The sequence below is a fragment of the Gobius niger genome, assembly GCF_951799975.1.
Source record: "Gobius niger genome assembly, chromosome: 14".
NCBI classification, from domain to species: domain Eukaryota; kingdom Metazoa; phylum Chordata; class Actinopteri; order Gobiiformes; family Gobiidae; genus Gobius; species Gobius niger.
In genome coordinates, this window is record NC_136865.1 from 19958181 (window position 1) to 19985234 (window position 27054).

At 42.2% G+C, this 27054-nt stretch overlaps 2 protein-coding genes across 7 annotated transcripts; one reads left to right on the forward strand and one right to left on the reverse strand.

Annotated features, from left to right (window-relative positions):
- Positions 1 to 1764: 1764 nt before the first annotated feature.
- On the reverse strand, positions 1765 to 5136 carry pygo2 (pygopus homolog 2). 4 transcript variants are annotated; one of them, XM_079570527.1, is made up of 4 exons: positions 4954 to 5136; positions 4211 to 4274; positions 3598 to 3650; positions 1765 to 3511 (listed from the first exon to the last, which is right to left on the reverse strand). In XM_079570527.1, exons 2-4 carry the CDS (start codon positions 4260 to 4262, stop codon positions 1886 to 1888), a joined length of 1731 nt encoding a protein of 576 aa, XP_079426653.1. In that variant the 5' UTR covers positions 4263 to 4274; positions 4954 to 5136; the 3' UTR covers positions 1765 to 1885. The 4 variants fall into 4 exon arrangements, with proteins under 4 accessions (XP_079426653.1, XP_079426654.1, XP_079426655.1 ...); XM_079570528.1 differs by having other exon boundaries at positions 4370 to 5136; XM_079570529.1 differs by lacking the exon at positions 4211 to 4274.
- A 634-nt stretch (positions 5137 to 5770) lies between these two features.
- On the forward strand, positions 5771 to 16050 carry LOC306974217 (SH2 domain-containing adapter protein E-like). Of its 3 annotated transcripts, none has more exons than XM_079571391.1 (7): positions 5771 to 5915; positions 6002 to 6705; positions 8214 to 8340; positions 10373 to 10591; positions 11935 to 12142; positions 13261 to 13380; positions 15163 to 16050. In XM_079571391.1, the coding sequence occupies exons 2-7, from the start codon at positions 6205 to 6207 to the stop codon at positions 15344 to 15346; spliced, it is 1359 nt and encodes a 452-aa protein (XP_079427517.1). In that variant the 5' UTR covers positions 5771 to 5915; positions 6002 to 6204; the 3' UTR covers positions 15347 to 16050. The 3 variants fall into 3 exon arrangements, with proteins under 3 accessions (XP_079427517.1, XP_079427518.1, XP_079427516.1); XM_079571392.1 differs by having other exon boundaries at positions 6126 to 6705; XM_079571390.1 differs by having other exon boundaries at positions 5771 to 6705.
- Positions 16051 to 27054: the final 11004 nt, after the last annotated feature.

Genomic DNA, 27054 nt, shown 5'->3' on the forward strand with positions numbered 1-27054 from the left:
GTCGGTGCAACCTGTTGCCTGAATCTGGGATAGACGCGGTCCCGCCTCAGCACCGACTCCATTGGCAGGTTTCGTGAGGGGCGTGGCTTGTCAGGACTCTGTAGTATCCTCTGGAAATAACGCTTGTTATTGGTCGAGTCACTGAGCGCATTACTAAGCCCATTTACAATTGTATATTTTTTCCTTTTTTGGGGGGAAAGGATTGTCTTATAATACAAACTATACGTGAGTGTTGCTTATTAATATTTAAGATTACCAATGTGATGTAATTAAAATATTCCCACTAAAACGTTAGTAACACATTTGCACTGAATGCAGATCCTGCAAGAGAATGAAGACTTTAAATTAGGTCATTTAAATAAGTTGATTTTCAACCAGCCAACCACATTACTTAAAATGTTTTGTAGCTACAGAAAATATGTATGGGGGAACAGGTGTCTAATAAATTAAAGTCAATACACAGAAACAGCATTGATTAAACTTGAGAATTACCACTTAACATCCTGAAATACACCTCAGATCAAATATTTAGACAACTTATTCACCATACCCGAGGGACAAAACTATACATTTACATCAATATCACGTTTTAGTCACTCTTATCACAAATGTGAAAATAAACAACAGACTTCAACACGTGTACAAAAATCTGTTTTTACTTCAAAGTTCAGTACCTTTCCCTTCCCCACCAGGTGTGGGACTCACTGTCTCCACCAGGAGGCGCCAGAGTGGAGCAAGAGCACAGCACAATTGCCAGTACAAAATAAGGAAAAGCAGAGAAAGAAAAGCAAAGGCAACTTGGACATCGAATAAAGAAGAGTGAGCCAAGAGAGGACAGTTACAAACACCTTTTAGCCTGACAGAAATATGAAAATGTTCTTTAGTTATTTGGTCTACTTCAAGGCCCGCTGCTGTGGCCCGAACATAAACAGACAGTTACTGCATTGGTTTTCATGCACCCCCTCCCATTTCACGAAAAAGGACTACGCACATCTGATATGACATGATGCCACTACTTGCTATGCCAACACCATCCAAAAGCACTGTTTTCACAATTAATGAGTACTGCAGTCTGCAGAGAAAAAGAAATGGTATCTGTATAAAAAAAACAAATGTCTGAGGATTAACAAAAAAGACAACTCATTTTGTTCATTGGTCAGTTCTGCATCACAAATGATAAACCGTCTCATTTGAATATTTACAGCTATTTTGATGGCAAATTTGGTTTGAGGTAAACAGCACAGGGCCAATTGAAAAGTAGAAAGTGATGTTTATGAATTCTTGTATGAATGAGGATATTTGTCAACAAAATAGATACTGGTTCACAATAAACATTTTATACAAGCGCAAACTGTCAAATTAAAGTTCAAGGCCCTTTGATTTTAGGCACTGATAGAACAAATGTAATTTCTTTTACTTAATTGTTCACTAATGTAATCTGACATTTGGGGCATCTTGTCAATACAGGGATTTATATTTCTACCCATCTCTAGTTAGCGAGTAAATGTTTAAAATATCCTCACACTCATGTAGTGCACGAGTATCTCAGTGGATCACAGTCAGTGCGAGTGCGTCGATGCCAGTCAAAACCTGTGTGAGGTAGAGTGTTGGTGTCAGTGCTTTGCTGGTTGGCAGACTGGATTTTTGAAGGGCTATTTGACGTTTAAACATTCATCATCATGATTTAATTCATTTAAGGGGGACAAAAATAATTTGTCAGGAGTCACTCAAAGTGCTGTTTACAAGCATGGATGTCAATGAGTGTTTTTCTCTGTAGTGAATAAAGGGCTAGTCAAGAAAAAGTTGGGCAAGTAGCAGTCATGGTGGCAAGAATCCAACCAAAAACGGCCTCTGTCTAAATGTACTTCTACATTGCTCTGTCTCCTCAGCTTTCGTTGGCGGCCACAAGCTGTCCTAAGCCCTGCCGCACAAACACAGCCTGGATGTCCTTGGTCTTAATGCAGAAGTCACAGGCCCAAACAGCAGCGCTCTCCCGGGTCAGAAGCCCATAGGCTGGCTCCGTAAGCCCCGTGCAGTCACGATGGAACCAGCGCTGGCAGGACGCCTCACACAAGATTGCGTCCTGGTCGTCATGCACCTCTGCCATACACAGGCCGCAGGGAAACACCATCCCAGGACCCCCGGGTTTTCCAGGACCAGATCCAGGGCCCACAGAAGCCTGGGCAGGACCAGTGGGCAGAGGGGACTGGGTGTTTGGGGTAGACGTGGAGTTTGAAGGAGGATTTGGGTTGCTGCCAGGAGTATTGCCCCCATTGTTGTTGGCCATGTTGTTTTGACCAGAATTTGGAGCAGCATTAGACATAGACCCTGTGCTGCCGGGGTTGTTATTCTGCTGGTTGTAGGGCGTACCGCCCGGGGTAGAGTGTGGCGGTGTGGACTGAGGCTGCTGGTTAGAATTATTAGAGTTTGGGGTATTTGTGTTGCTGGCAGGGTGCATCTGACCAGGTGCTTGGTGTGGGGGCTGTCCGGACCCATTCAGAGGCCCAGTAGGAGAGGAGTTGGGGTTTGACTGTGGAGGTGCAGAGGGCGGCTGACCAGGTGTGTTGGCATTGGCCTGTTGAACGTCATGACCAGGAAAACCTCCACCAGGTTGTGGGGGCCCAGAGTTAGATGGGGGTCCGGGGGTGCTGTTATTTGGAGGTGGGCCATTGGGATTCAAGTTCATCTGTTGTTGCTGCTGGGGTCCAGGCTGTGGGCCAGGTCCAAAGTTCTTTCCATCCTCATTTCCAGGAGGACTGGGTCCCGCATAAGGTCCATCCTGTGAAGGTGGAAACTGTCCTTGGGGAGGCATGCCTGGCAGCCCTCCTACCATGTTATTCCCGGGTCCGCCTCCCATTCCACCCATCATGTTCATACCAGGACCCATGCCTCCCATTGAATTCATGGGGCCGTGAGAAGGCCCCCTTGGGCCACCAGCACCGGGTAATGGAGGACTGTTGAAGGGATGCCCGCCCTGACCATGTTGCTGCTGTGGAGGCATGCCAAACCTAGGGTGTGGAGGCCCACCTCCACCACCGGGACCTCCCATACCCCCGGGAGAAAGCATGGGGTTGAATCCTGATCCCGGGTGCATGGGTGGACTAAAGTTCGGAGGCATGTTAAACTGTGAAGGGCCACCTGGGGGAAATCCACCTCCTCCCCCACCCCCTCCTCCACCGCCACCGCCTCCAAACCCTGGCATGCCCCCAAACCCCAGCTGGTGGTGAGGTCCAGCGTTGGATGGAGGGCCGAATGGTGGTCTCCTCCCAGGGGGGCCACCTCCTGGTCCTCCCATGAAGCCCATGCCTCCACTTATTCTTCCGGGACCACCATAACCACCTCCTCCACCTGCACCTGGACTGGGAAGAAAGGGGCCACCTCCGGGACCACTGGCGCCAGCTGGTCGAGATGGTGGTCCAAAGTCATCGTCAAAGGGGTTGGAGGCCACCAGGTGGTCTACCATAGGAGTGGGAGGGGGCGCAAACTCAGTGAGATGGGAAAATCCCGTGGACTGAAAACACATTAAATCACATTACACTCAAGTTAGTTCTACTCAACTTGTTATTTTGTTGGCAATCTGTTTTTGTCAGTGATTACCTGAGCTGTGGATTTCCTTTGCTTCTTCTTCTCCGGGCTCTTCATCTGTGAAGCTGAAAGTACAGACAAGCAGTTATTTAATCAATTCAACATTTAGATTAAGTAACCCGTCCACCAGTTACCAAGACCAAAACCCATTTGGATAGGCCAATACCCCTTAGTGACAGACAAGCAGGTTTTAGACCTAGGGCCTCTTTTTCAAGTTGAGATGGGTTCAATGATGGGACAAAGACCGACATGAGGACAAGATGCTGAACATCCAGGTGTTATCATCACCGGGGTTATGAAGCCGTAAATCGCAGATGACCCAGGCAAACCAAATGACCCAGGCGAGGGAAAGAGACCGCAAACAGAGGCAGAACAAGGTAAGGTCAATGGGGGACAGGAAAAAACGGGGACATGAGAACGAGGAAACGTAGTTGAAGGAACATTCATAGCGAGATAGACATTGGCCCATCCACAGATTCAGTCTGTGAAGAGCAGCCACCACCACCACCACCGGAGACAGTCGTGAAGTTTACATATGGGGTTTGCTAGCACCAGTGCAGCCCATTGCAGCGCAGTAATGGATGAATCCGATCGGATTGGGAGATGGGTGAAAAATAAATCATACCTTTGCTTCGTTTTCCTTGTCCCGCCAGTAGTCTCCCCGATTCGGCAGCCATTAGCTAATATGACTGTAGGTGAAGTGGCATTTCACCGTTCATATGCAAGAAAAAAAGTTAAAAATGAAGACGTCTGAAGGGCTAACGTCGAGAAAAGAGACATCTACCTTCAGGTCATATTAACTTGAATGCAATTTAAACTGATGGCTAAGCCAAATTTAAATCAAATGGCCCAGGTCTGCAAACTCCTTTCCAGCTGCAAATGTATCCCACGGTGTCTGTCACGCCGGGATTTGGTCACCAAATAACGCAAGATAAAATACACTGGTTGACGTAATTTTGCTGAAATTCACTATAACAATTCATCTACTTTAAGCATACGAGATTGCCATTACCTAATATAGTTAGCAGAATGCGCAATTTACCAAACACCCCTCCCTCTCTGAAATGATTACTTACAGATGTGGAGTTGAGTTATAGCTAACGCCAGCTAACTTGCTAGCCACGCTACCCAAAGTGGCAAGCTAGTCACAAATAATTCACATGATCAATGTGATCTTGAACGGTTTGCGACTTGCATTTATACAATTAACTGCAGGCACCCAATTGGAAGCAAAACATGTTTGTGGAAGCAAGCGCACACGCAATGAGAGCTCTTGTTTACTATGCTAACGTTAGCTAGTTAGCAAATGTTAGCATGCTAATGAAGAAAGCTAGCCATCTTGCAGACTGTCTTGGAAGCAAACTGTACCCTTTCTCCGTTGCTCTGCTGTCCTTTAAATCGAAAATCTCTGGTGTGTCATTGCCAGCAAACCAGTCCCCACTCGGTGTTTGCTTGTTGATCCACAATTCATTTATAATTCATTCAAAAACGCAAATTTCCCCATAATTATAATGGCCTCTGTCGCAACCGGACAAAGAGGGACGAGCAGAGCATCGCGCAGCCTGGAAGATACCATCTAGGGGCAGAATGGGGGATCGTCCATGAGACAGAAAGTTGAACAAATTTATCAAAATGCTGCACAACCGTAATCTTGCTTTATATAAAAATCAGCGAAACTACTTTGCCGTTGGGATAGGCCTTGTTATTTTAATTGATAAAATCATAGATTTCACCTTTGCTGTTGATATGAATTATGATCTGGCCGTATTTGTTAGCTACTTTATCCTCCAGAATTTTTAAAAATATTTTATTTATTATTATTATTGTTATTATTATTATTTTTAAATATATCATTTCATGTTTTGTGTCTCAAAATCTATGAGAATCGTAGACATCACACTTTTACACTCAAACAGTTACTCAATACTCACAGTAGTCAAGTAGCATTTACCCCAGGTACTTTTTTTTCTTACTCTAAGTTTTTTTTGTTTTTTTTTTCCCAAAGGAAAGTTACTCTTTCTGGAGTCAATATTTTAGCCACTCAACCCACCTCTGGTTACTTTTTTCTAATTGCCACTGTCAGGGTCTTTCTACTTTGCATGTTATCACCGCCCACTGTTCCTGCCAGCCCATTCTCAGTTTCTGATACATCCTCCTTTCTCTGCAGCTACTCCAGTCAGGAGCCTCTGTGGTAAAGGGAAGTCTTGTCAAAGCTCACTCTGGGAATGGGACCAAGCACCTTCACTGGGAGCAACCTGTGCTACATTTGGGAATTCCCTTTTAAAGGGCCCTTCTTCACTCCAGGGGAATAATCTCAACAGAGGAAACAGGTGGGACAGCAAATTACAAATGGGATGAAAGAGTTAGTAAGGCAGGCGAATTGCCAGGCTAACATATTTGCGGCTTTGTTGAATAGAGCCTGGTTTGACTGGGAGCTTTATGACATGGTTAAAAGTGAGGTGTGGAGATCCCGCAGTGTACAAGGCTGTATCTGAGTATAAAGCAACGGAAGTTTTGACAAAAGACTGTGATTTGTAAAGGAGCGTCTCTGGGGCCCTGGTGTATGGCGCTGAACGGTGTTGAGGCAGACACACAACTGTTCCTGTATCCATTTGGCTCATGATGGCAAAGTGGTTCAAGGAGTTCCCCATGAACCTGAAAAATGGTACTGACAGGAGCCGATCTGCCTCGGAGTCGGGATCCCAAACAAGACCCCACAAAGCCGGACTTGTGGCCAGCATAGGTACCAAAACTACAACCAAAACTCGTAAGACCTCTTCTTCTGACAGCCCCGGAGGAGTTGGATCTCTGCTATCGGGGAGAAACAGGAAAAACTCAGCCGTAGATTTACACAGAAATGGTGGCAGCTCTCCACAGAAGGATGGCAAAGTCTGGGACAACCTGCTCACTAGGAAAATGTGCAAAAACTCCAAAGCTGAGCCATCTGTTTTTGAGGAACAACACCGGCCTCTGAAGATCTCCTCATCTGCCAACGCTTACATCAACAGACTGATCAGAGTGGACAAGCAGGACAAAAGCCCAAACTTTAACTGCGCTGCCATCAACAATCAAGTGGTACCTGAAGCTGAGAAACAACCGCCCCAAGCCAAGACAGAGACGGTAATGACATCATATAAAACACATACACATATACGCATACAACCTTTTAAAACTACAAAGCTACACTGCTGACAATGACATTTTCCTTATTTCTTTTTCATGTAGCACACTCAAACAGGTTCACTTTTCACAAACATTGCATCATATGAAACCTAAAACGTATCAGACTGAGATACATTTCACGCAAGTTGGCTAATAACAAATCGTAGTCCATGTCAATAGGATATGATTTGACACTCTTAATCAAATGCAAGAGTTGCTTTTGACTTATATACAGTGAAAATGTCCTATTTTCCAGGCATAACATACTCAATAGCAGCCCAGAACAACACAATGCTGCTGACAAAGAAGTCACCAGGATCTAGTCCAAGCTCTGAAAATGGATATTGTTTCATTTTCTTTCTTTGTCTGTGCTCCCCATTGTGTCCAATTCTCCTCTGCCTTCCTCCTATCTCTCCCTCTCTTCCTGTCCACCCCTCACCCCTCTGACACCCACTGTTTTTCCCCCACCTACGGCACAAAGCTTACAGTGGTCAATCCTGCTCCGTGGTCTCCCCCCCCCCTCTTCCTCATTCAGTGGATTCGGGCCCCCTGGTGAAGGTTATCATGTTATAAAAAGCGCGGTGATACTTGACACCCGGGCGCTAACCCAAGTCCCTTCCAGCGCTGACTTTGAAAAAAAAAAAAAATGGAAGAGAGGGAGGTGATAGTGGAGAGATGGTGAGAAAAACGACAGATAAAAGACGGCGAGAATAAAACAGAGGTGTAACGTTTCAACAGGGTGTAAATCGCTTTTATTTTTTGGTTACAGTAGCAGTTAAGTGTATGGTTTGATCGCTGATAGTTTAGACAATAAAACAGATAATGGTTGTCTTGAAGTCTGAATTTAAAAAAGCAAAGTTTCAATATTCTCCATCTGTTTAACGAAACTTTATTGGACTCCTCAATAGCCTGCAAGACAATATCCAAATAGCCACAAATGCCACTATTGTTTTTGGCAAGTGAGCCTGACAGGAAGTGATTGGAGAAAGACAACTTCTTTTTATGACTCACCCATTGTCTGCCTCCTCCGTAATGGTCTGTCCAATAAACAATAAATTACAAAGCACTGATAAGATGGCAAGAATAGAACAGACAGATAATGACAAATTGACAGAGGTATCTTGAAAGCATCGAAGGCCATTCATTCTTTCTCTTCTTAATCTAATATTTTACTAAGGGGATTGAAGTAACTAACTAAATAAAGAAACCTCTGATGGTGTATCAGAGTTTCCAAGGGGTGCAAATAGAGCTCCGGGTCACTAAAATACACTGATCCAACAAAACATTTTAAAATGAGGTTCATGTTTGGAGTTTTGTCATTTTGAATATGCAAATGGACAAGCCTAAGAGGAATTCAAGTGCTATGCAAACAAAGTCATGGGTTAGCTAATTCATTATACTCACAAATAGCATTGTTTTAAGGGGTTGATGTATTTATTTTCATTCACTTATTTGTTTTGATGCAGGTAATCATACTTGAAGACTACGCTGACCCGTTTGATGCCCAGAAGACCAGAGAGCAGCGGGAGGCAGAGAGAGTTGGGGAGAACGATGGATACATGGAGCCTTATGATGCTCAGCAGATGATCACAGGTAGGCTACATGTTTGTCAACGAGGGATGATGCAATTTCTCAACTTCACTTTTACCTTTATAGGCTGTATTCATGACATCACATCATGAGCACTGGCTTCCACTTTGATTTAGAGTTGTGTAGTATTAAATGTTGGGCCTTAGGCACACATCATCTTCATTGTTGGCTGTTCGAATCCCAGCTTCTTCTGTGTCCTCGGGAAAGCCACTTCAACCAGCATGCCTGTGTGAGGAAGTGAGTAAATAGTAGCTTACCTCCAATGAGTGAACAAATAGTGACTTCAGTGTAGCGCAGGGGTGAGCAATTCATTTTTACACAGGGGCACATAAGTAGCTTAAATTGAGTTAGAAGGACGGACCAACTCAGCTTTCTCCGATATAAGATCTTGCTCTTCTCTGCAAATTTTCATTCAAATTGCATTTTGTAAATATTTAAATGTCACTTTTGAAGCAAATAATTAAATATAGTCAAAAATACAGAGCCATCGAGCTCTCTGGCCGGGGATGGTAATGGTGCCTCTGATACACCGCTTTGCAATTTGGCCCAAAGGCCCCCCCAAAAAATATGGAAAGAGTTGAGGGCTGGACAAAATTGCTTTGGGGCCGGATCTGGCCCACAGACCGCAGTTTGCCCACCTCTGGTGTAGCCTAGTGCTTAGCAAAACTCAAGATTGTAAAGTGCTTTACAAGTGTAAGCCATTATGATTGTTAAACAATAAACAGGCTTTGAGGGTCCCCTGGTACCAGTCCTGTTTCTAAAGATTCAAAAAGCATCTCACATGCCCTGATGTCCAAGTGCTCAAGGTTCCTAAAACGACTTAAAATGAAGATGGCGCTACGTCACAGTTGAGTATTGTAAATCTCATCTAAAGACCCATTTATTCTCTGGCTTTTAACTGTGTAAGTTGTGTGGTCCCAATATCTTTTATTTATTTTACTGTTTTTATGGCTTTCTCTTATTTATATATTTCCAGCTGTCTGATTTTCTTTCTGTATCTCACTGAAAATATCTATAAAAATCATACAGGAACACTGGCTCTTTGCCCCTAGAGTGAGAATTGGCGTCATCACATTCTGGAGGTGGTTAATCCTGGCATCCCTGTCCACAGAAGTATTTATTTTCACCACAGGCCGGTGACATTTTACTGCCCGCTCTGCGCTGGTGTGAACAACACAATTCACATTTCCAGGCTCCGAGGGCTGGCGCGGACGTGAACCTTCTCCCCCGGCGCTCGCGACCCCCCTGAGGGTTACTACGGCAACAGTGGACAATGGGTGCAGCTTCCTGATCCTGCTTCCCTCTTCCTGTCTCTGTTTCCTGGTTCTATTCTCCGTAAAGGAAGGGCCCCCTCCTCCTCTCGCAACTCCACCACTCTGTGTTTCCCCCTATATGGACCTGTTTCGAACATTTATCAAAACTTCCCAGCATCCAGGAAAACTGCCACTCTATCGTCCAATCACATGCAGCCCTGACCCCCCGTGCCACCGCGCTATTGTTTGAACCAAAGAGGTAACACAATGCCCCGCTGTGACTGTGAGCATGTTTTATGGAGGCAGTAGATTGCAGCTTCAGTCGGTGGTGTGCACGTTACTTCCAGACTTCGTCCACAGGAGTCCACAGAGGATGTTGACGATGTGACCCACTTGATTTATCGGTCTTTAATCACTCAGAGGAAACGGGAGCGGATCTGAAGTCACACTGATTCAGGGCTGCGGAGTAAAAGAGCTTCAGTTTTCATTCATGAAACCAAATCACAATAAACACACACTTGTCGGCTTCTCCCTTACTTGATAAAACAAAAACAACATGAGCTGAGTGACGTCGCTACAGGTCCTGGCTTGGCCACCTCATTTGCTACAAGTGTGAACACAATCAAATCTTTGCTTACTTTTTATCGATATACTGGGAAGCAAAAGTGCAAAACATTGAAAGAACAGCATTAATGTTCACTTGTGTTTGTGAATCGGCCTCCGAAGTTTGTGTAAATATTTCTTTCCCCAATTATGCAATTTCTTTTGTTGTCTTGTGCCAGAGATCAGACGCCGTGGTTCTAAGGACCTGCTGAGGGTGTGTGTGCTGATGGAGGGCAGTGAAGGCTCCAAAGAGGACAGCCCGCCTATTCCTCTGCAGATCTACGATGTCCCGTACGAGGCCAACACAGAGAAGTGTCCCGGGACGATCTCTGCCCTTCAGACTGAGTACGAGCTACCCTGGGAGTGGAAGAAGGAGCGCATCATACGGTCTCTGTCAGGTATTGCCCTAATGTGGACAAAATAATAGAAAGATATTATTGATAACATTCATTAAAAATAGACAATGTAGCTGATCATTACAGCTGTGATGCATTAGATCATTTTCATGTGACGTTGCTTGGAAGGCTAGCAGGCTATTGTCTGAGGCACTGTGACATACTGTAAAGCGCTTTGGGTGATAAAGGTAGAAAGGCGCTATATAAGTTGAGTTGAGAGAGATTTATCTACAGAGATTAATAAAGTATGACTATAACTTTTCCATTTTACTGTTTACTCAAGTTGACACATTCTCATCAGAAAGAACTGAAACAGTAAAACAACAAGATTTATAAAGGCCCCCCTGAAATACGTTACAATTCACAAGCCAGAGCCAGTGCCTGTCATTTAGTCCCACAGGTCACTGAGCCTTGCATCACACCATTTTTCATATTGTTGTTTTATGTAGTTGTAAGGCATGTAAAATTTAGCTTCAAGCAGTTATGTGGCTATCAGGTGCTATCAGTAAAATAATATTCAGGCGTTAGTCCTGAGCCACGCTGCAACTGAGCCGCGCCACCACTGTGGGTCAACCTGACCGGCATGTTTTTGGAGGTTGGGGAATCCACAAAACCCCACAGAAACACAGCAAAGACACAGAAACCACAAATGCAGTTTGCAGGAAAAGGCAAAAAATGCAGCCGTACCGAGAAAGAGTGAGGTTGTTTACACGTCGTGTGCAGAAATAGTTCATCAAATGAGGTGACAGTGGAACAACTTTTCATAGTGCTGCTGTGTTCAAGACAAAAATATTGAGAAATATCCCCAGGAAGAGGATTATTGTACTTTTTAGTTGCACTAAAAATACAGCATGCAGCATTCCACCTGTGATATTTGTAAACCACAAGTCTGGTCCATCTCCAACATCATTGTTATGATCTTGTCAGAGCTGTCTAAACAATTAGATTTTGAGTTCAGCTTTCCGTCTGAGCATGTCCCATAATTTCTGTGCTGTATACTTGGCATGTCAGCAGGCTTCCCCCACACAGCTCAAACAAAGTGAATATATCATTACTGACTTTTCACTTTTCCTCTTCGCATTGTGGAAGTTTTTCACTGAACCCACCGTGCTTTTTTCCTGTGCGTTGGATCAATATAAAAGTGCGTTTGAAATACCGCCTCTTATGTATATTTTATAGCCTGCACAGACCAGCAGCATACTGAACACCATCTTGCATGAAACATCAAAGTCCCGGTCTCTCTATTTACAGAAAAAAAAACAGGCATGTGTTTCTAAATCTGGCACTCGCAGTTGTTTTGGGGGCACTTATTTACGTACCTCTTGTTGGCTCTTTCCTCTCCTCAGCGCAGTTCGACAGCCCCGAGCGGCAGCACAAAGATGAACCGCCTCACCTCACGCTCACCAGGCAGCCACAGCACGCCCCGGGGCAGCATCAGCACCACAGGCAGAAGAGCTGGACTCAGAAGATGCTCAAGTCCTCGCCGTCCAACTCCTCCAGCTCAGACAGTGAGAGCTGCTGTGTCGACCCCGTACTGCCCCTCGAGAGACAGAGGTGAGGAGGAGACAGTAGGAAGTATTTGTCATACTAGGAGCTGCTGATGAGGAAAGACATAGGTTCAATTCATGCCTCACTATAAACGTATAATAATAATAATAATAATAATAATAATAATAATAATAATAATAATAATAATAATAATGATAATGATAATGACAATGATAATAATAATAATATTTAGGATTGTCCTAATTAAATCTTTAACCTCCTAACCCCCGCCTTAAGCAAGTGCATTTTATCTGCATTTTTAAACTCCGTATAGTCCCTTTAAAGCTTTAGGCCAGTGTAACACCTCGTTTGAAAGCTAAGACCTTCCAAACTGATCTAAACAGATGTTTGTCCTCAAGTGGTTGCCGTTGTCATCACTTTTTTTCTCCATAGTTTTTTTTAAAATCACATTTTCTTTTTTTCTTTTTTTGTCACTTATTTGTTTGCCCTTTTATGGCATTTTGGTCACATTTACATTGCTTTTTTGTGGCTTTATTGTTGCAGTTTTGTCACATTTTTGTGTTAGTCACATGACATGCAGCATAACTTTGTGTCTGTTTTTGTTGGGTTTTCATCTTCGTTTTTGTTGCTATTTATAAGTTTTTTTTTAAAAGACGTTTTTAAATTTGGGTTATAGAAATCTGGAGAAAATGTGGTCAGTTTGTGTAGAGGTTAAGCAATAAATAATAATAGAGAATTTGCCATTTACAGCATTCTGGTAATGCCATTTCCCCATGTTTGCCATAGTTTAACCTGGCATTATTAGTACTGTTGGGGTGCAATCTGATTTTAGGGGTGGTCTGTGCCCCCCTGGACTAATCCTAGACACGTCCCTGATTACCGGATGATGGAAAATGTGTCCCACTAACCAAAACGTTTATAGCCCTATTGCCATCAGTCCATACTCTTGTGTCCTTATGTCCTTTAAGTTGTACCCTCCTCACATACCCACAGTAGGTGTATTGTGAAAAGACCTCAGAAACAATACACTCTGCAGTATACAATAACTCTTACAGTAGCTCTTACAGATATAGGAGTACACATTGAATTGAACTGTTCATTTTTAGATGTGTCCTGGAGCCTCAGTTTTGGGGGGAAAGATCTAATATTTATTTTCCCCTCAGCTGGTACCATGGCTGTGTAACTCGCCAGGAGGCAGAGTTTCAGCTGCAGTCCTGTAAAGAAGCCAGTTTCCTAGTGAGAAACAGCGAGTCCGACAACAGCAAGTACTCCATCGCCCTCAAGTGAGTAAAACCTGGAACTGCACCAGTTTGTCCTGAGGCTTTAGACACGATTTACAGCTGTTTTTCTTGTACTACAGAAACTTGATCCTTTCAAAACATGGCAAAATAACATTAAGCAGAAAGTATCCAATCGACTGTACTTTCAGATGAACGGTATCTACTGGAAATGTAAATCCAAAAACATTTGACATGTTTGAATTCTCAGTTTCATAAATATGTATTTTATATGAATAAATAATGTGACCCTGCGGCTGTGTTCAGTACATTTATAGAAATGTAGTTCATAAATAAAACATTGGTTAAAATTCAGTTTTGATAAAGTCATAGATGTTATATAGCGAGAATATATGCAGATTCGACTTGCCGAAGCAAAGTCATCTGGACCTAATGCTGAGTAAATGTTTCCATCTTTAGTCACAATGGCTTCTATGATGACAAAAAAAGCTAATCTGCTCTTTACTTGTATATCTTAACCCTTTATAGGTGAAATACTTTTAAATAAATAATTTCAACTTGTTATTAGGGGACATTAAATAAGTATTTTCTGTTGTAACATTTTTCAAAAAGTTTCATTATAATGCAGAAAATCAATGTGAGCGAAGTTACCATATTTGGTTCCTTGCCCTGTAAGTGGTAAAAAAAAAAAAACACAATGGGTTTAAATATAAAACATCCAAAACGTACTTTCAGGTCTCGAGGGTGCTGGTATTCAGAAGACGTTGTGTTTTGTGATATTGACATTTGAATGATCACACCTGCCATAGGCAAGAGTTTTTATAATGTGATTGTGCTTTACGTGCAGTGGGAGGGGTCAGTCACCTCCAATATTGTTTGCCTTTGGCAACATAAAAACATAGTCCTAGGGTTTATATGTTCTTTGGTCAAGAAAATACTGTAAGTATGAATAATAGGTGCAACAGGCAAATGTCTAAATATGGACAAAACTAATTAACTTTAGGTTTAAGTGAACAGGGCGTATGATCAAATATGGTCCCAGCCTTTTTCATGCTGCAGTTTCATTTATTTTACTACGTCCTTCAAAAGCAACACATCACTTACCACAATGATTCACCAATTAAATGTGAGTGAGTTTCATCAACTTAACATGGTTAGTTTTCAAGTTCTTTAAAGAAATGTACCATGAATTTCGCCAGACTTGAATCTTTTTCAGACTTCAGAGAAAACAGGAAGTTGAGAGCGTGACCGGTCTCTGCTGATTGGTCAAATGCCACAGCAGTGGGATCTGTGATGTAGGGTGTTCTCTTCTGATTGGCTGAGTGAGGACTACATGTTTCTTTACCTTACTTACATGAAGGGTTAATATTGCATGTTTGTCACAGTATATGAAAGAAGGTTAGGAGTTCATCAAATCACAAAGAAGGTCCTGGTTTCAATTCCCAGATCCTTCCGTGTGGAGTCACTGTATTCTCCAGGTGCTGTACTTTTCCCTACCCCTAAAAAATGTACACGAGGGTCACTGTTGGGGTTAGGACCCCTGAAAAAGAGATTCTGAAATTTCCTGGTTAAACAAAGGTAAAATAAAACATAAAACAAATTGAAGACAGATTAGATATAGATTTTGGCAGTTGTAGAGAGTAAAAGTTTGCACAGTGGGTGGCCAAGTGATGAAATCTGCAGACATTTGGACTCTAAGGAGAGCAGATCAAAATCTCCCCATGTTTCCAGAGCTCTTGTCACAACATCCACCATAACCGATAACAGATATGGCACATGTTACTACGCATTATGTCCCTAATGTTTGTGCTATTTCTCCTTCCTCAGAACGAGCCAAGGGTGTGTGCACATCATCGTGGCCCAAACCAAAGAGAACGGCTTCACTCTGGACCAGAGCAGCTGCGTTTTCCCGAGTATCCCTGAGGTGGTCCACCATTACTGTACACAACGACTGCCTTTTAATGGAGCCGAACACATGACCCTGATGCACCCCGTCCCCCGCATCCACTAAAATGTTACACCCAACTAAACCTTGTATCTCAAATAGAAAGAAAATGAACCAGATTTCTCAGAAGTCAGTGGGTATTTATGTTTTATTTTCAATTATTCAGTTTCTGGATGACTTCCACTGTTTTGACTTTGATGCAAAACACGCAGGCGGCTGTTTAGCATGACTTATGGGGGAAGCTTGTTACATCAGGCACTTTTTAAAAATCCAAACTCGCCTTATAGATGAAATGAGAAAAGACACCCATTAACTTTTTATTATATTGTCACCACCTGCCGTGCCTCTACAGACTCCCAGCGCCTTACATGAAGCAGATCTGTGTTTGTCACTGACTCGGCGCCCTCTTGTGGACACTGTGATACATTACAAGTTCCTAAAACAGTCCTCCATTCATTCTGAAAGGCTGGTAAAAACCAGTCAATGACACGCCACATCAAACCACTTGTTCCTTATCTGTATTTTGTGGCAAAACTGGAAAACGTCTTAAATCTTCCATGACCGCATCCCCTTGAGGACTCTGTGTAACTGTGAATGAGGGTGTTGTTTCTTCAGTTATCTGCACTGTGAAGCATTGAGTGATTCACCCTTGTGCAATCTGCTTTAGTGGGGCCAAACAATAAGAGAGCCATTTGTATGATGTGAAGGGGAGATGAAGTACATTGTAAAGTGTCTATACTTTTTTTTTTTTGCTTATAAAGTCAATCAAGGTATTTTTTTGTTAAGGGTTTCCTATTTTTGAGCGCCCGTTATAATTAAATGTTGAAAATAAAAAAGTAACATATCTGACCGTTTTGTCTGATTGCAAGAATACACAACAGCAGTGAAGAAATTGATGTGTCCCAAATAATGATATCCAAAACAGTCTGAGGGATGTTGGTGACCAAACTTTAGGCATAACATTTATTTGCTGTACCTAAACTAAATCATCAAAACTGTGACAAAAACGAGAATGAAAATACAACAGAAAAGCAACAAGAGTGACAAAAACACGACTAAAAAGTGATTATACAAAAAGCAAAAAAAAAAAAAAAAAAAAGAAAAGCGACAAAAACACTACAAAAAAGCAAGTTAAAAAAAAGCAATGAAGAAAGCAGCAAAAATGACAAAAACTAGACAAAAAAACAAGGTGTTGCTCTGGCCTTGAGGCTGTGAGCTCCAGTGGAGAAGCTTTTAGATTTGGGTAAAGCAGAACTGGAGAAAATGCGCTCAGTTAAGGTGGGGGTGAAGAGGTTAATATGGCCTGGCAATAAAAGCAAGTGTGAAGTTTATAACATGTTTACTAAACAGTGTTTGAAGTATCTGACTTTCCATGTTAACCTCTTACCACCCGCCTTAACCGAGCACAATTTCTCCAGTTTGGCTTTACCCAAATCTAAAACCTTCTTGAAAGAAGTGTCAAAATAGCAACAAAAAAGTCTCTTATTTATTTGTTTATCTGGTCAGGACAGTGCATGTTAGTGAGCACGGAACTCATGCATGTAAACACGCCACGCCTTTCCATCCTTTGTCCAACACTTCCACTCTCAAACATCCTGTCCTATTGTACATGTTTTTAGTGGTAGGGGAAACAGGAGTACCCAGAGAAACCTACGCAGACACGGGGAGAACATGCAAACTCCACACAGAAAGGCCCCGTCGAGGTGGGAATCGAACCCAGGACCTTCTAGCTGTGAAGCACAAACGCTAACCGCTACCGTGCCGCCCTGTGACAAAAAAGTGACTAAAACACAGCAACAATGCAAGGAAAAAGCTCTAGTTAGAGGAATTTTTTTAGGTCTTAGCTTTCAAATGAGGCATTACACTGGCTTATAGGCTGTGACCTTTTCGATTTGGGTAAAGCTGAACTGGAGAAAATGCACTTGGTTAAGGTGGGGGTAAAGAGGTTCATTTATGCTTTGTTTGTCCCATCACATCAACACTAAAACTTAAATCAGACTTACTCCATACTTAAAGGGGCTGGACGCAAGTTGGCCATTTTATACTCACTACTGCCACCTCAGGCCATACGTGTAACTGCACCTTCTATATTAAGCTCGTGCATGATGGCAATTCGGACCCGAAGTGACACCTTTTTGAGTGACAGTGCAGGATTTTAGAGGCAGTTGTGGTGAACAGGTCTGGGCTCATTCTACACACTAGGACATGGCTGGAACATGTAGGGGGAGGAAAATACATAATTTTAAACATTTTTAAAGTCCCTTTAAGTGGTATTTCAACTTTTTGCTTCAGTAATTATTTGAGTCTCTTTGTTTTACTTCTACTCAATCACAATTATTCTAAAGTAAAGGTACTCTTATGTATGTGAATATACGGCTACACCCACTTCTGGCTTGGAACCTAAACATGCAGCAAGTGAAAGAGCAGTACAAAGAGGTTATCTTTTAATATCAATGGAAAACAGCATTAAAATCGAACACGTCTCTCCTGTCTCACGGTGGCTTAACGTACCGTCCCACTTCCCAGCTGTTTGTCCTCACAGCTAAATGCCCTCTGGTGCTAAGAGACACAAAAGCAGCCCAAAGGAGTGACCGCTATTCCTGTTCTCTGCCAAGCCCTTTTATTCTATAACACATGTGAAATCTAATTGTATCCCAAACATTTATCCACAAAAGTCCTCTCCGGTCCGCTCAGCATGTGCTTTATGACATTCTGTTTCTTTGGAGGCTTGCCTTTTCCTAATCAAACATTTTGGGAAGGGCTTGTGTTTTTTGGCAGTCAGCGCAGCAGAGACACACCTGCTATGCATTTTTTCATGCTGTTTTGATTTGTGGGAGACGTATTGTTACTCCCAGAATGCATACCTCCAACTACAAGCCATCAATCAATAGCACAATATCAATGAATTCCTTTCTTCTGGGGGCTGAAACGTGCCAGATTTCCAATGAGAAGTTTGTAGGATTGTGTGTAAACCTTGAAAGATTAACAAATTGGGGGTTGATGGGCGACCTCCTTATCGTTGGTAATAAACGGGACGTCAAAGTGAGAGAGATTCCCACGCGGGGGTTTTCTCTTTGATCTATATAAATGACTTGCAACAACACAAACAGGTCATGTGAGCGTTTTCTGTCAAACGTAGAAGCTCCAAATTGTGAGATCAAAGCTTTATATAATGCAGAAGGACAATACCCAAACTCAGAGATGATTAATGAGGATGATAGTTGTGTTACTGGTGGGTCTCTTGTTTTAGGCAATACATTATGACTGGGCCTTCTCATCTAGCACCAGAGAATGCTAGTATTCGCTTTTAATCTCACAGAACTTTCTACTTTTATTGCATTTATTTATTCATTTATCTATCAGGGGCGATGCAATCAACATACAATTCAGGTTTGCAGCTGATGTGAAGCATAAAGAGCTTCTAGATGCTGATTCACAACTGAGATATGTTCTTACCTGAGCTCAGACGAGTTGATGTGTACCTGTCTGGTCTTTACGCGTGCGCTCAGTCACACAAAAAGACCAAAGATGTTGTTAGCATTTAGCCTCTCCTCCTCTTCTCTATGGGGCCAAACAGGGGTTAAATTAAAAGCGACCAAGCTCTTCCATGTTTCGCCTATTTAAACGGTTAGTGAGTAGTTACACGATCCAAGTATAGTCACAGCGGATGAAAAGGGGACTATATTGTAAGGCGTAATAACACCTTAGGAGCATTTCAATGTCTGCGCAGTAATGTCACTTTACTGCGCGGATGCCGAAGTGCTCCTGGTCACGCCTATTCATCCGCTGAGAAAATCAACATGTTTAATTTTGTGTGACTATACTTGGACAGTGGAAGAGCTCGGTCGCTTCTAACTTCACCCCCGTTTGGATCCATAGAGGAGAGGAGGGTAAATGCTAACAACATCTTTGTTTTTTTTTTTGCGTGACTGAACGCACGCATAATGACCAGACAGTTACGCATCAACTTGTCTAAGCTCAGGCAAGAACATATCTCAGTATGGAAAAACGGTGACCTGCTCCTTTAACCCTAGTTCAACTTAAGTGATATTTTGTTCAGGCTAATGAACTTAAGTATAACATCGGGTTATTATTTCCGTCATGAGGGAATCTGTGAGAGACAAGCTCTTAATGCTGATGTATGAGCGTGAATGAAATTCTAATTAACCTCTTACCCCCCACTTTAACCAAGAGTTTTGAGTTTTACCTAAATCTAAAAGCTTCTCAACTGGAACTTACAGCCTATAGGCCAGAGTAATGCCTCATTTGATTTTTTTTTGGTCGTGTTATTGCCGATTTCTTGTCACATTTTGGAAGCTTTTTGTTGTGTTTTCATCTTGTTTTTTGTAACTTTTTCATTGTCTTTTATCACTTTTTATTGCTTTTTTTTAATCACATTTCCATTTTTGTTTCCATTGCGTCTTTGGAAGTGCTTTTATGTTTTGTTATTGTTGCTTTTCCAGCACTTTTCTGTTGCATTTTCACATGGTTTGCATCTCAACTTTAACTAATAATATTATTCCCATTTCATCAACACTAAACATAAATCTGATTTAAGCTCATAAAGTTATTTCTCAAGCCATATTTTTACCAGCATTTCTTTCTTTTTAACTGTCTGTGTCACTACTTTTAACTTCTACTTGATTAAAACCAATGCTGCTCTTACTTGAATAACTATTTTGACTATGCACCTCTGTCTACCACAGCAAAACTGTCCTCCGCATATATTCCAGTTGCCGGGGTCACAGTGTAAAGTCAGTTGTCATAATGTTTTGTCTGATGGGGGGTAGGACTCTTCTTAAGTTTAAGGGTTGGGGTAAAAGGTCCACTCAGGAGATTGGGTCGTATACTATGTCTGGATCAAGTTTGGGACAGACATTTGCAGGGGCTAAACGCTCCGTTAAAACAGACAAACAGTAAGAGTGGTATCATTACACACTTCAACTCAAGGGCACGTATAACAGAAGGGGAAAAAAGCCGCAATTGACACCAACCATCTCTCCTTCCCTGAACCCAAACGCTGCCAATGTTACCCGAAGCTCGTGTCCCACTGTCTGTCACCTTGACTCTTTGGATAGGACAACTGTCACCGGGCGCTTCTGCTAAGAGCTTTAATTTATGACCCTAAAGAGTTGTGTTTCGTTATTTAAGACCATATATGAGGTGGTGAGTTTCAGTGAGACCAGGTGATGGCGATGGATGGTCAGGGCTGTTAAGTGCAATTTTACTTCAAGGTTTGGGAGTCAAATGATCTTCTGTTGAGTTTGGAAAATGTGACAAATGGGATTCACATTGGATGGATTTAGAGACAGACATTGAGATGTTGAATTTCTGTGATTTGGGGCTCTTTGAGAGAAAAGGAAGAAATTAAGGTGAGATACTTCCGTGGAAAAGGAAAGGAGGGGAAAATATACAGATAACAATTCAACACTTTTTTCAGACATTGCTGATATAAATATAAGAAATACATATATTTTCAAGCCTTTTATGATGGAAAGAATGTCCAATGTTGTCCATATTTGTGGCAAGAAAATCTGAATAATGGATAGAGCTGGGTTTAATTTTGTGGGCTTGTTTTGTTTACATATACAAAACAAAAGGTTCACGTGGAGGGCAAGTGAAAATCCCATGATGGTAACTACGGTAACTGGCAAACTTTGTCTTAGGGAGAATCCACACGGAGCAAAAACTGTCTTAAAGTTCGTCTCCTCTGTCCACACATATGAACTAACCAATTATTTTCCCTGAAAGGTGTCTGAAAGTGCAGGCAATATTCAAAAACATGAGCGTGATGTTGGTCTGTAGAAAGGACTTTCAGCCTTAAAAACAATATGTCAGGTTTCTGAATCCAATCACTGTCAAATACTGAAGAGGACAATCATTTGTAAGTTTTCGTTTTGGAGATTTCTTACAAAAACTGTATTTCTCCCATAGAGTTGTATTGGCCCCTGCCCTCCACCTGACATTATGACATCATCACATTCTGAAACATGAACGCCACCTATTATGAGGGAATAAATTAGTCTTTGAGCAGTTACAAAATTCGTTGAAAACTAAAATTTTGTGTTAAATGTCGACTATATCAGGCCAAGGATTAGATATTGAAAACTCCTTCTGAGGAACAAGAAAATCAAAGTGTTGTTTAGTAAAAGACTGGTGGCTGTGGTGCCAGTGAAAGTAAAATACATTTTGCACGTATAACTCTATGGAGAAATGTCGAATCAGTGCTAACATTTTTATTGGAGATTAGGCAATTTATAAGTCTCCGGGTGACATTAAAAGGGCAAACTGGGCTACTTGTGTTTTGCCTTCTGTCTCTTTTTAAATTGTAATCATCAAGAACTTGGATCTTGTTTTCATTTAATTTCACTTTTCAGACATCGATCACGTTTTTTCTACTTATTTAAACAAAAATGAGCGTTGTTGAGTGACGGATTGGTGGGTGACTTCCGGGGCACCTTTGGTATAAACATATCAAAGAAAGCTTGTAATTCATATGTCTATAGTGATGGCTCTTTGGCAGTGAATAATCCCGAGCGGTTGCCTATCAAGATGGATTTCAAGCTCAAGTTCGACCCAAGACACCTGGACAAGGATTACTCATCAGAGACCAGGAGCCGCGTGCCCCATGCTACGGTATACTTTTATAAATAATTTCATTTTCTTCTCATGTTGTGTAAGCGCCATCCTAAACGGCCTTTGCTGCACCTCTGACACGGTCCTGGCTCGATGTGATATGCAGGTTTGACATCTGGGTGTCGCTTGACTTGACCCGAGCCGAGAGGTAACCCAAGTGTTCCTCGCATCCTTATCTCCGAGAGAGAGAGAGAAAGACGGAGCAGGCGGGGCAGAAAGAGAAGGTGGATCACTGTTCATCATCCCCACAGACAGACAGATGGACAGGGAGGCTAAAGAAACAGTAAAGGGGAAGGAAGGGTGAACTCTGGCCCTCACATGTCAAACGTAAAGTTGTCCAAGCATTGCACACAACACAAGGTAAAACACTTGAAACGATCTCTATCTACTTGTGTGCCAACCCGTACTACTTTTGTGCATGCAGGTATAGTCTTATGTCTAGCTTTACTATTTGTTCAAGAGCACTTTATACGGCAAATCATCAATAGAAACAGAATACCTCATTGTACTCACCTGTGCTCACCTGCAGAGGCCAGGTGTGGCACATTTGTTTGCGGTCGCTGTTTGTCTTTGAAAAAAGAAAAAAAAAAAAAAAAGCCACGTGACCTGCGTAACCATTTTCTGTTCATACACGCTCCCTTCCTCTAAACATCAGTGTGTAGAGAGCTTATCCAAATATTTGAACAAGACCAACTATTTCCCACACAATTCCGACCCAAAATGCATTTGTCTCTCTTGCGTGTGTTCATTCATTCATTCATTCATTCATTTCGGTTCTGTTAACCAGCACTTGAGTGTTTATGGGAGCTTGGAGCCCGTCCCAGCTGCTTCGGTGTGAGGTGACGGCCACAAATTACAGTTGATGGCTTAGATTACATTGATACAGAATCCACAGTTTAATATGACACAGTAGTTAAACAGCAAGCACTGTTTTTTACCTTCAGTTGATGTCACATTTACTGCATCTAACCGGCTCAGATACTACGGTTAGAGGTGTATAAAAATGTTTTATTTTTCAGTCAAAACCACTGAAGTACTCCTGCATATTGTTATTGGGATGAGGCACAAGCTTTGCTTTATCTTGCCAACAACGCCTAATGTTAGTATATGGGTATACGGGTTTAAATAAATTATTTTTTAATTCGCACACTACTCAAGTTTCTTAAACTTTAGGACTCATACCAGCAAGGAATGATATTTATAATACGTTATAATAATATGGGCAAAAGTTTATTTTTCTTGCAGGAAACAAGCATAGGTTCATTTAAAATTAAAGTTTCTTTTTGCCCGTTACATTTAAGCAGGAGAACAGGGGGTCGGAGGCATGAAATTACAACGGTGAGGCTTTTTGACTAATCAGTGCATAAACTGACATTCTTATAAGTTAGTGCTTTATTGGTCATTGTCAGGTGTTAGTCCTGAGCCTCTGCGACTGAGCCGCGCTGCTACTGTGGGCCAACCTGACCAGCATGCTTTTTGACGTAGAGGCAAGCGAAGAAACCTGGCTCTGTCTACAGTCTCCTCTGGATCCTATGAAATGGTGCAGCACCTCCTGGGTTTGTCCCTGTTTCAGAGCGTGGTGTCCTGCACAAGTCAATTCCACCTCCTCCTTCCTCTTCCTCCTGCGCAGCTCCCTCCGCTCCACAACAGTTTTTCACCATCTTCTGGGAAGAGCTTAGCAGTTAATCGGTTTTATTCTCCAGTGAACGTCCATTAGCTAGAACAATAAAAGGCATGTGTGGCTTACCTGTGAGTCTCGACCGGATACCTCCTTGTTTGTCCCTTTTATATGAAGCATGTATCAGTCCCATTAGCCATACTGCTAATTTTTCCTTTCAACCCTTCTCTTCTCATAATGCCAGCATCGAGCCCCACACAACTAATCCCCAAGAATCGATCTGAAAGCAAAAGGACAGGGGCTGGAAGGTGCTGGTCCACAAATTCAAAAGCTATATTTTCAAACAGTGTTTACTGCTGTTGTGTCCATTGGCAAGACACTTCACCTTTATATATATGAGTGAGCGTTTAGTGGTGATTGTTGGCGTAATTCGAAAGCCACATTTCCATCAGTCAGCTTCTGCACGGGCCACTGTGGAGATTTTACAGTAATAGTCTTCCTGTGGCTTGTTGTTTGTGGTTTGTTTTCCCTGGTTTCCTATCAACCTGCACATGCCCGCCCCCTTTACAGTGTATACTTTTGTACCAATCCCAAGCCTGAACAAAAGAATTTTCACAGGGAAGGATCACTCGCGCCGAATCTTGACATGAGCTTTTTTCAAGTCAGTGTGTACATTTTTCCATCATGTCGAAAGCCAACCTAAAGCTTGTAAGCAATAATGGCGACAGTAATGTATAAACTGTTGTTCTCTCCTTCACAAACAGCCTCAGGAGCGGTTGATTGAAGTTGTATTTGCACCGTTTTTTTGCATCTCCTTTCGGCGCTGTCCCGTGTGTCTTTTTCTCCCTCTCTCTCTCCCTCTGTCTCTGTCTTTAGGCAATGTTTGGGTTAACCGTCACAGCCCGCGTGTTTTCATTTGTTTACCTGTTTCCGAGCGCACACTTTCAAACAGGCCAATCAAAATGAATGAAGTCACTGGGAGAGCGTTGGAAGGACCTGGCCACGCCCCTTTACCTGCTCATATTATTACAGGTAAGAATAGGAGGTGCATTATTCAAAAGCGTGCATGTTTATACAAGAGTAGTGATTTAGACGTATGCCTACATGGGTCAAATTTCAAATAAACTGTACTAATAGTTCATAACTTTTGACTTTTACTGCATATATAAGTTTTATCGTGTATTCAGATGTGTTAAGTTCATAGCTCTCAACTGAAATTATTGTCTGCACTTAAACAGAGGCAGTCTTTTTGTACCACAAACAATACATGAACTCTACCACAGACAAAAACCTTTATGTAAAAATCCCAACTTTCACTAAGAACAATGAAGTCTGGTAGTTTTATTACAATTAAATCTTTCCAATATTCAAATCAACATATTTCTGTGAAGAATTTTTTTACTGTTTGATACTCTTTTACCACCAGATTGTTACATGCATGCAAAGCTGTTGGTGGGGTTCAGCCTTTCTTTCTTTTTGTTGCTTTTCTCGATGCCCATTTGAGGACATTTAAAAAAGATACAATGCAATGTTTTGAATTGTCTATTATGGCAATTGTTTTCTTTTTGTAATGCTTGACACCTATGGATTTGGTCTCATTTCACTAAATCCTGCCGCTTCTCAGTGGCATGTCCAGACTTTTTTTTCTGGGGTGGCCCGGGGGTGGCACTTGGTGTTTGTGGGGTGGCACCAGGACCAACCAACCAAAATCCAAGTTGTGGCATCACTAACTAATGCTAACACCACAACAAAATGGGTTGGATTTTGTTACTTATAAAATGCCAATCAGCATTATAGTTATGTTCATTATAGCATTAATATTCATTTTATTTTGTATTCTATAAAGAAGCTAAATAGTCTCAACAATCAGTGGTTAGTGCTGCATAACAAAAGGCTTGATTTTGTGATGGGAGAGGGGTGTGCTAATGAAGAAACACTGCCACAAATATTCTTCCTCATGCTTCCTCAGCCCCCATGAGTGGGGTGGAACCTGGGATGGCCCAGCAGAAATCAACTCGTGCCACTCGTCACCTCCAAAAACATTAAAAGACTGCAATACATACAGAACAGCAGCGCAAGAATCCTTATGCAAGTATGCAAGTATGAGCACATCACTCCAATTCTATACTCCCTCCAATGACCCCAGTCCCTTTCCATATTCAATACAAAACTCTCCTTCTCACCCATAAATGCATCAGCGGTCATGGTCCATCATACCTACAAGAACTCATCCCTCTCCAAAGAGATCATCCAGCGGCCAGCTTCTCCAGGTCCCTTTCACGAAGCTCTGAACCATGGGTGATAGAGCCTTTTGTTCAGTTGCACCCGGCTCTGGAATAGCCTCCCTGTGGAGCTCAGAGAAGAGTCTGGACTCTGAACTAAAGACATTTTTATTTAGGAAAGCTTTTAAGTGTTTATCTGGTGTAGCTTTATAGTGTTTTTAAATGTAGCACTTTGAGATTCCTTCGAATGAAAAGTGCATTATAAACTAAATCTATTATTATTATTATTATTATTATTATTAGTATTACCCCTGGCCTCTCCCTAGACATGCCACTGCAGCTTCTACCAGAGTAAAACCACCTAAAGTTACAATACTTTGAAAAGAGACCAGTTTCCGGCCACACCTTTAAAGCTCATTGAAGACGATCGAGCGCATGATGCAATCTGTCTCCTTTGCCACGGTTTGAAAGTGAGTGGCAGTCGTGCACTCCAATGGGGTGGAAGGCCGACATGTTGATTTACGGCTCGGGTTCAACTATGCACCGCTGAAGCATTCCTCTCTGATTATACTGCTGCCTTCCAACTTACATACTTGTCTCATGTACTCCATAGTTTTGGATACTCTCCTCAACTGTCCACATTGTTCCCGGAGACGCGTTTATTCAAAAGTCTTCAAAAATCTCCTCTCTTTTGTGAAGAGGGTTTCCTCTCAGATCCAAGGCAAACATCTGGGTCAGCTTATATCTAGTGGAACAAGACTAGCAGGATATTGTTGGCAGGATGTGTGCGCGGAGCGGGAGAGGTTTACTCAGTGGGATTCCCCAATAGACAAGCTCACACAAAGACACCAGGACAATATCTCGCACGCCCCCATTCAAAATAAAGGGCCAGCAATTCAAACCAAATCATCAGAGGTGGATCAGTTGCGTGTATTTTGTTACATTTATTGGAGTGACTCATGAGTAGGTCAAACAGTTAACGGATGTGAAACAGTGAGAAGAATTGGACATGCATTTTTTTCCCCCTCGCAGTGTCTCATTTGGTTATGCTGTATTCATAGGTGTCATTTGGGTGGAATAGTCAGCTCACATGTCTCTCAAGAATTAATCCCCAGGTTTGACCCCTGGGCTGGTTGGGGCCTTTCTCTGTGTAGCATGTATGTTCTTCCTGTGTCTATTATTTCCACCGTACGCTTCAGTTTCCTCTTACCTGTAAAAACATATACAATAAGGTCTCCTCTGGATCGAGGTCTAAACGGGTGCACAATCAAATGGACACGTTTTCGTTAAATGCCATG

What these genes read in the sequence shown, in the direction of transcription:
- pygo2 (XM_079570527.1), bottom strand. Translation starts at nt 4,262, where the DNA reads ATGGCTGCCGAATCGGGGAGACTACTGGCGGGACAAGGAAAACGAAGC. An exon ending in ACAAGGAAAACGAAGCAAAG is followed by an intron (nt 3,651 to 4,210) that starts GTATGATTTATT and finishes CTGTACTTTCAG; the next exon opens with CTTCACAGATGAAGAGCCCG. An exon ending in AAAGGAAATCCACAGCTCAG is followed by an intron (nt 3,512 to 3,597) that starts GTAATCACTGAC and finishes ATGTGTTTTCAG; the next exon opens with TCCACGGGATTTTCCCATCT.
- LOC306974217 (XM_079571390.1), top strand. Translation starts at nt 6,205, where the DNA reads ATGATGGCAAAGTGGTTCAAGGAGTTCCCCATGAACCTGAAAAATGGT. An exon ending in CTGCCCCTCGAGAGACAGAG is followed by an intron (nt 12,143 to 13,260) that starts GTGAGGAGGAGA and finishes TTTTCCCCTCAG; the next exon opens with CTGGTACCATGGCTGTGTAA. An exon ending in AAGTACTCCATCGCCCTCAA is followed by an intron (nt 13,381 to 15,162) that starts GTGAGTAAAACC and finishes CTCCTTCCTCAG; the next exon opens with AACGAGCCAAGGGTGTGTGC.